The sequence below is a fragment of the Eurosta solidaginis genome, unplaced genomic scaffold (genome assembly GCF_040869045.1).
Source record: "Eurosta solidaginis isolate ZX-2024a unplaced genomic scaffold, ASM4086904v1 ctg00001131.1, whole genome shotgun sequence".
NCBI classification, from domain to species: Eukaryota; Metazoa; Arthropoda; class Insecta; order Diptera; family Tephritidae; genus Eurosta; species Eurosta solidaginis.
The window spans coordinates 419,649-428,582 of NW_027136954.1; the positions used below are offsets into that span (position 1 = coordinate 419,649).

Consider the following 8,934-nt stretch of genomic DNA (forward strand, 5'->3'; position numbering starts at 1 on the left):
GTTCCTGGTTTGCCGGTGAAGAGACCGGGTCTCCGCTCGGCCGTTATATGTATGGCGCTGTGCTGTCGCTGTCCCTTGTTGGAGCCTCTTCCTCTCGTGCTGCAGAAGTGGTCGAAATGATTTGGCTGTAGGTGGTATGGTCGGGCGAAGAGACCGCGCCTCCGCTCCGGTTCGGCTGGCATCTCGGTTTCGGTGTGGACGTAGAGGTCCAGTCTCCGTTCCAGCGTCCGACGCATATAACGAGATTGAGTCGTCTATCCGCTCTCGGGGTGAATCTAGCTCCTCTTCCACTTGGACGCTCCATGGCTTGGAGCGAGATTCTCGTAATAGCTGCTCCTCTTCGTCGATCGAAGCGATGTGCAGCATCGTGTGGTGCTTCTCGCCGCACCGTTTGCATCGCCCTTGGCTTGGGCACGCGTTAGAGCGGTGATCAGGCGCCAGACAATTTCCGCAGTAGCTTTCGCGAATGGTTACGTAGAGGCGCTCTTCTGGCCTTTTCGCTGGAAAGGCTGGGCACAAGCGGATAGGGTGTCGCTCAAGACACACTTGGCATTCCGACGAATAACGCGCTGCGTTCGTGCCAGCATTACGTTTTAAAGCGGCAAAACGACCCATTTTCCTGATAGGAGTGAAATAGGTTTCAATGGGTCGGGTCATTGTCAAAGTACAGGGGCGAGTGGTCCCTAACTGTATTATTGAGATTTGCGAATTATTAGCGCGTGCGTAAGGGGAAAAACATCTGTCACTGCATAAAAAAGAATATCCCTATTTGGCGCGCATTATGTGCAAGGCCTCTCTCCCCGAACGTTATGTGCCTGGGGCTTTAATGCCTTATTTTGTTTATTTCGTGTCACCCGGTAGCGTTTTAGTTAGCCACGGGCATACTAGTGCTGCAGAAAAATTAGCATTTACGATTTTCGGTTCGCACATTCTGGTACCGAACCGGGTAGAAAGTGTATAGCGTGGGTTCTTTTGAGTCGCTGTTATTTGTGTTGTTGGTGTTAAAAACCAACAACTTCCCTGCCCGCCACAAAAAAAAAAAAAAATGTTTGGACAGCGATTGTTTGCTATGTAAAGAAAAAATAAAAAATCTTCGTTTTGGACGAAGAGAAAAAATTTGTAGAATGAATCATTTTTTTTTCTTTTTTTTATTGCCCTACACTTATTTCTTCAACTTTTCCCCAAGTACGCTTGTAGTCCTGTTTTATTGATGGCCTTTAGCAAAAGGCACGGTTCCAGAAGGGTATTTGGCTCCGATACCGATTTGCCAGAAACGGGTTTTTGGGTACCCGTTTGCATCTTTTTATGCATCCCTAATACAATGTACACTCGGCATATATATGTACATACGTTGGTATAAGTATATGGGCAGTCAGTGCACGGACTTTACCGCATTGGTAGATTGACCAACCTTTGAAACCGTATACTGCATTACAGTATTGAATTGCCGAGCCCACCCAACTAATATTAGGAGGCGACACTGACCAAATCAGTCAATTTTGAAAAATTTGTGAATAACTTAAACAGGAAATGAATTTTTGACTAGAGAAATATAGTAACTGAGCACGCGAGTATTTTCTGCGCTAGTTTTTCCAGTTTTTTTTTTTTTTTTGTGAAGAGTTTGAACGACAATAAAAAGTTTTACGTAAACGATAACCTGCCGAAATCGGTTATTTTGCGGCAGTATTTTTGGTACCTTGGAAAATTGTTGTTGTGATTAGACGTGTTGGTGCATGTCTGTCAGTATCTCACACTCACGATACAGGAAAAAAGTGAGTATCGTATAGGCATAAGCTAGGTAGGTATATACAAATATACATGTAATTTGTCTTGTTTACGAGTTTTAAAGTGTCATTTCCCTATTTGTTTTAGAATAAATTATTAATTGTTTGGTACAAATAAGAACTGTAGCTATTGTTTTCTTGGTAAAAAATCTACCAACTACTACTATTTTCATTTTTTTTTGTCTACCAACATTTTCCTCTTAAAAAGTCCGCGTACTGGTAGATATTTACCAGCAGCAAAGACAAAAAAATTGCGTACATTCATACACACCCGTGTATAGAATGTAAATTCATCTGAATTGAAACAAACGGGACTAATCGAAAGATTTTTTCCGTTGCTTCATTCCTTTTACTACGGCGCGTGGCCGTAGTACAATCGTTTGCGGAATATTGGATGCAGAATATGTAAGGGTAAGTACAATTCTAATATTTGCTTCTATTCATTATTACAAAAATAAAATCAATTTTTTTTTTTTCATTAGTAATTACTTTTATTTTAATTTTCAGGTCTTCAGCAGCATGTTCACGTATTTCATTTAAAAAATTTGCAGCTTCTGATGGCACTTTCCATTCGGGGTTGGTTAAGGTAAAACGAATTAATGAAAGCTCATTTTTTCCATTATCGTGTTCATTTTTGGCAGCTAAGCCATGGTCATCTAGATTTACCTTTTGTTTTAAAGAAGGCTTTGGTATTTGCCAGTCCGGATTTCCGTATTTTCGAACGTCCATTTGTGCAAATGAGCACACTTTTCCGACACCCTTCACAGTCATTGTAAAACTTTTGAAAAATTTTACCAACTCCAATGCTTTCGGCCGAAATACAAACATTAGTATAAAGGGCGTTATTGTTAAAACGTGTTCCACTTGAAAAACATATTCATCGTATATGCCTAGGGCCAGGATTAGCACCAGAATTCCACCAGATATAAATAATATATTTCTTGCTACTACTGCCATTAAAGGAGATGAAAATGACCCTAGGTACCTGTCTGCGTAGTCATAAGCGCGGTTCAGCCGTGCGTCCAATCCATGTTCGAGTTCATTAAAATGTAAATATAACTGGTAATAAGACCATGTCCGCATTCCTAACATTCCTGGCTCTTTTCTCAATACAGTCGCATATGAAAATAAGAAATATAAGCACTGCCATATGAAAATAACTGGTGCCAAAATCAAATTCGCAATTGCAACCCACATTATAAGTTTTGACAATCGTTGGACCAGTTCAACTTGGTTGCTACGGAAATTAAAATCGTCACGTATTTGCCAATTGTTCTAGAGCGCTTCGTTGAGCAAATTTTTTAATTATTTATTGCCTTTTTAAGGTGTAGAGTAGCTGAATATGTTTGGATTGATTATTTCAGGGCGTTTGCCGCAGACAGATTTTAAACCCGTGGATGAGAATAAAGTTGTCATAAATGTTCCAGATATAGATCATGTTAACTATATAGTTGTGTTTTTAACTGGTGTAACAGCCCTGCCCGAAGGAACAGCATCCGCTGTATACTTTAGTTGGCCTGATGATAATTCGGCTCCAACATGGCAGTACTTGGGTCACATATCCAATGCGAAGCCATCTGCAATCTTTAAAATCTCACAACTTAAGAAAAGACATGAACTAGAGGCGACGGAGCATGGAATGATTTTTGGTGCACAAGAGATTTCACATACATCACAAATTGCAATCTCAGTCGAACCAGAGCTTATGATTGCTGAGTTGACGCCAGCTGTGCAAAATACGAATGCAAATCTGCAATTTAGCCAAAAGATGTTAGAAAACTTTTTCAATTACGCATCCAGTTTCACCATGACTCCTCAACAGATTCCACCATTGAGCAACGAAACGCTAGTGCCTCTATCGACATTGCAAAATTGGTATGCAGACTTTCAAAGACGTATGGCTCATAATCCAAATTTCTGGAAGTGTTAATTAGCCTCTTGTTCATACTTCGAGAAAAGAAGTAATCTAATTCTTGTACGCGGGTTTGTTCATTTCGATTGTGATCGGGCACATGGAAGGATGATTTTAAGTCCAGAAAAATTCTTTCTGATGAGTTTTCCTCTTAAATCGAGCATTTATCTGATTAATACGGAGCTCTTATACAGAATAGCGATGTGGAATAGTATTTGCTTCAGTGTTTTACTATTTCATAATTTTTATTTGTAATATCATGAACAGTTAAATTTTTATAAATCTGATATTTATTAGTAAATCTATTCAAACTTATAAAAAGTGACTGTGTTTGAAATCATTTCCATGGATCTTGTTAAAAAAGGTTTACTGACTCCTAAACTAATTACACAATACCCCAATTCATTTGCTACTTAAATCGGTAATCTTTAAATATATCACTATATACGCATAGTCAATATATGTTAAACAAATTTGTTATTATGTACAGCTGATTTTACGAAGACACCCCTTAGTAGAACCATGTACAATTGTATTGATAGAAAGGACGGTGAGATTGTACAGTCGTATGTCTACGTGGCATTTAATGTCTCTAAGAGGATGTTGGGGTGAGGTAATAGGGGAGATGTTCCTGGAGGACGTAGAGCAAATGGGGGTGAATCTAGAAAAAGCGACCGGGTTCGCTCTCTGCACAGCCGCTTTCGGGGGTGGGGGTTTGGACCCTCTGTCTAGAATGGGGCTAATCCTTGAACGAATCGTACAAATGTAATGAGTTATGCAAAAATGTTGATTTTGTCATCTGTAGTGACGGGGTTTCAATGGGCGGTAACGACTATTTAAAGTGCGCTGCAAGCTAGGATATAATAATGGCCAGGATGAAGACTGGTCTGTTAGGACGTGGTCCGGGGAAAACGCCACCGCCACTGGCTGCTAAAAAACGACGTTTCGATTAAATAAAAGGTGGCGATGGTCAGGCAGAACCAGCTGCAAAACGACTATCAGGATCAGAGTACATCAACGTTAGGTCCCGAGGACTTTGTGAGGAACAAATAACTGTTTTGATTACCTGCCCTTCGGGTAGGAGTGTATTCTTCACGGGCTCTGCTGGTACAGGGAAAAGTATTCTTTTGCGTAAAATCATATCTGCTCTGCCACCGGATGGCACTGTGGCTACAGCTTCGACAGGTGTAGCTGCTTGTCTTATTGGTGCTGCAACTTTGCACGCGTTGGCCGGGATCGGCACTGGTGATTATGGGTTACAGCGTTATATTGAATTGGCATCTCGTCCAGCCAGTGTTCAAATCTGGCGTAAATGCAAATGACTAATCACATACGAGATCTCCATGGTGTATGGACAATATTTTGAGAAAATCGAGGCCGTAGTCAGACGCATACGCAAAAAATGAGCACCCCTTCTGTCGAATTCAGTTGAAACTTTGTGGCGATTTCCTGTAATTACAGCCTGTGGTAAAGATCAAGAATACAACGCCAACACAACGTTCTTGCGTCCACTGTGGTGCTAAGGAGAAATGTATTCAATGTGTTTTTGGATTAAGAGAAGTGCATTGCCAATCGGATCCAAAGTTTATAGATATCCTTAACCGCACACGCATCGGTCATTTTTACAATGAAGTTACTAAAGTATTGCGTGCTACTTCGAAGCAAAACGTAGAAGGCGATGGAATCCTGGTCACACAACTCTGTTCGCATAGGAATGATGCAAATTCTATCAATGAACCCAAACTCGAAAGCTTAGATGGTGAAAGAATACTATTTCGCACCAGCACCTGGTGGTGGCAGCATAAGGCGGGTATTACATTATAAGCAAAGTTGCCACAGGCCCGATTGTACATTAAGCAACCCAACCGACAAATAAACTAAATTTATTAATCGCAATTACCCCAATGATGTGGATCATAACTTATTGAGATATAATGAAAACTTTTAAACTTTAAAAAGAAGACTATTATGCGTCATTTGTGCTCAGTGAGCAATATCGTCAGTCCTGTGATGCGCTTAGTTCAGATAGTTTAAAAGATCCCATCGTATTTCTACGCACAATCAATTGCAATGATGCTGTAACTGACGGGGTAAACACAGCCTTAGGAGGCGCAGATGGTGCTAATTCGACATTGAAGGCGGCAGCGTATACATCGTAAAACCGGAGTCTAAAACGTTACAAATATTGGAGAAGGAAATGGAGGTACAAAATCATGATAGGTGAGCTTCATTTGTGTGTATTGGTGATAGTGTTATTGACGTTCATATTGTGAAATATCAGTAAGCTGACCCTTTAATTTAACTTCCTAATTTTTAAAGGAATAAAATTGTTTTATTTCAACGCGAAATGGCTCACTTACATTCTGGGATGTGGAATAGTCACAATCAAATACAAAAACCATTGTATTAGGGAGCGACAGTGAGCATGTAAGTCATTAATTTGTATTTGTCATATGATGTTTAAATACGTACTATTTAGTTAATAAAATCAGAAGAAATGACAAGAGTGTAGGCGGGGAATTTATAAAGAAAGTAGGAGTCCAAAGTTATATAAGGGTGGTAGTAATTATTATTCGTATCCAAAATAACACACCTAATAACCCATGGAACACGATTTACGCGATATAATTGAATGCATACAATGGGCTAAGGAAGATGATAATCGTGCATACCATTTCCGAGCCCCTGGTCTTCATATCCAAATTTGTTTCCTAATTAAACGAATCATGCGAAACAGAAATGCAGTCAATCCTAACTTGGATTATAGCTATGAGTATAGCAGAAAATTAGCAAAGCTTCGACCAGCTACCCAATAATAAGTATTACAGGTGTTGTAATTTTAAATTTACCACAACGAACTTTTACTGCAGTAAAACATATCCCTATTGTCCATATTCTTTCTCAAAGAAGCTAGTGGTGAAAATTGGCATTTTCAATTTGAATGAAAATTGCCACAGCAACTGGTTCTACGTACCAGAATGACTTGGGTTTTCTCTGACGGAGGATGTATATGTCACATTTGAGATTACCTTCGGCAATTATTATAATTTCCTTACAAATGAAATTTTTACGAATAAAAATTAAAATATAAACCCAAAAGTCAATTCTTTCATACTAGGTATAATTAAAAACGCATTTATGAAATCAATTTTACGAATACCTTTCCGTTTAAAAATTCTGTAGCATATCCTCATGATTGAAAAATGTTTATGAATATGATCAGAAAGAGACAGCGAAAAACAATCAAACATTAATTCATATAGGCAAAACTCAATTTTGCAATGATATCAAATACACTAACAGCTTAGATCAGAAATGTGTAAGGATATCAATAGAAAATTATTATTGGAGAATAATAACATTTGAAATACACTTTCTCTCGACGATTTTATAATTCTCGAATCGAAAATACTTTGAAATTTGGACGTTTAGGTTATATGGGATATGATATTTGGGCGGTGTAATTGCTAATTTAATTGCGGATTCTGTGGCAGAGTGTGAATCTGTGTTACGGTGTTTTGGCCTCGTTCAGGGGAGCGAGAGCAGGGTTTGGATTTTGAAAATTGTAAATAAAATAGGCCGAAGGCCTTTGTTTGGCAGATAGCGGGTCTGCTTTAGGGCTTCTGGTGACCTCGCTCGGGGTGAGCGAGTGAATTGTGGGATGTTCTCTTTTTTGGAAAATTAAAAAATTTAATGGGCCGAATGCATTTGTTTTGGAAATTAAAAAATAGAATTGGCCGAATTCAGATAAAGGCAGATAACGGATCTGCGGTTGGGTTATTGGTTGGCCTCGTTCCGGGTGAACGAGAGCTGGGGTTGATGTTTCTGAAAGGAGGGATGTGGAGGAACGGAAGAATTGTTAAGAGGAGCTCGTGGCCCTCTCACAATCTATCTCCGTAGGAAGAAGGATCAGTTTGAACAAAGGTCGTCCGACTTTACCCTTCTCGGTTCTGAGGTCGACAACACGTACTCGGTTATCTTCGCCGGGGTGTACGTTGACGACTCTACCTAGCTTCCACTCGTTGGGAGATAAGTTGTCCTCTATGAAGACAGCGAGGTCTCCCACTTTTATATTTTCTTTGGGATTCTTCCACTTCACTCGTTTTTGAAGTTCGGATAAATATTCGGTTTTCCATCGCCGGCAGAAGGTTTGATGGAGGGCCTTGAGCTTCTGCCATCTATTTATCATGGAGGCAGGGCTTTCGTTCGCATCCGGTTCTGGCGGCGCCAGAAGATGGCTGCCCGTGAGAAAATTTCCTGGGGTTAGCGGCTCCAGGTCCGTTGGGTCATTGGACGCCGGGCTGAGAGGCCGTGAATTTAGGCATGCCTCGATCCGGCACAAAAGGGTTTGGAATTCCTCCATGGTATATTTATGGAGAGAAGCGACCTTTTTGAAGTGGCTTTTGAAGCTCTTCACTCCCGCTTCCCACAGGCCGCCCATATGTGGAGCGCCGGCGGGAATAAAATGCCAAGTTAATGCTTGATGGCTATACCTGGAGACTGTTTTGTCTCGGCTTTCTGCCAGGAAGGCTTTGAATTCCGATCGTAGAGATCTGGAAGCTCCGACAAAGTTCGTACCATTGTCGGAGTAGATGTTTTTCGGACATCCTCTTTTCGCGATAAAACGCGAAAAGGCTGCGAGGAAGCATGGGGTGCTCAGGTCACTAGTGGCTTCTAGGTGGATGGCCTTAGTGGTGAAACAAACAAATAGGCATACGTAGCCTTTGGACAGTCGACATCCCCTACCGCGGTAGCTTCTGATGTCGAAAGGCCCCGCGAAATCTACCCCGGTATTGGTGAACGCGCGAGTAAAAGTAGTACGTTCGCAGGGAAGGGTACCCATAAGTTGGGACTGCGCCTGCTTCCTGTGAATAATGCAGGTTTTGCAATTGTGGATGATGGCTCTGAACATTGTCTTGACATTTGGAATCCAATACTGGGTGCGAATAAGGCGGAGCATGAGCTGGTTCTCGCCATGAAGGGAATCATGATGAATCATCATGACTGCAAGGCGAGACAGCCTGCAATTGTAAGGCAAGATGCTCGGATGCCGCTCGTTGAATGACATGTCTTTTGAAGCCCCTAGACGCCCTCCTGTTCTGATAATGTCATCTTTGTCGATGTATGGGTTGAGTGACAGGATTTCACTCTTCCGATCAATAGGTTCCCTATTCTTTAATTTTAAATATTCGGTACCGTAAAATTGTTTCTGGCAGACTCGTATTAATGCTTGAGTCG

General features: G+C 40.9%; 1 protein-coding gene across 1 annotated transcript; it reads left to right on the top strand.

The window, feature by feature from the left end:
- Positions 1-3,088: 3,088 nt before the first annotated feature.
- Positions 3,089-3,865, top strand: LOC137235848 (protein OPI10 homolog). Its single transcript, XM_067758661.1, has one exon. The coding sequence runs from the start codon at positions 3,127-3,129 to the stop codon at positions 3,712-3,714; it is 588 nt and encodes a 195-aa protein (XP_067614762.1). The 5' UTR covers positions 3,089-3,126; the 3' UTR covers positions 3,715-3,865.
- Positions 3,866-8,934: the final 5,069 nt, after the last annotated feature.

Excerpts from the sequence above, each read along its gene's own strand:
- LOC137235848 (XM_067758661.1), top strand. The coding sequence starts at position 3,127 with ATGTTTGGATTGATTATTTCAGGGCGTTTGCCGCAGACAGATTTTAAA.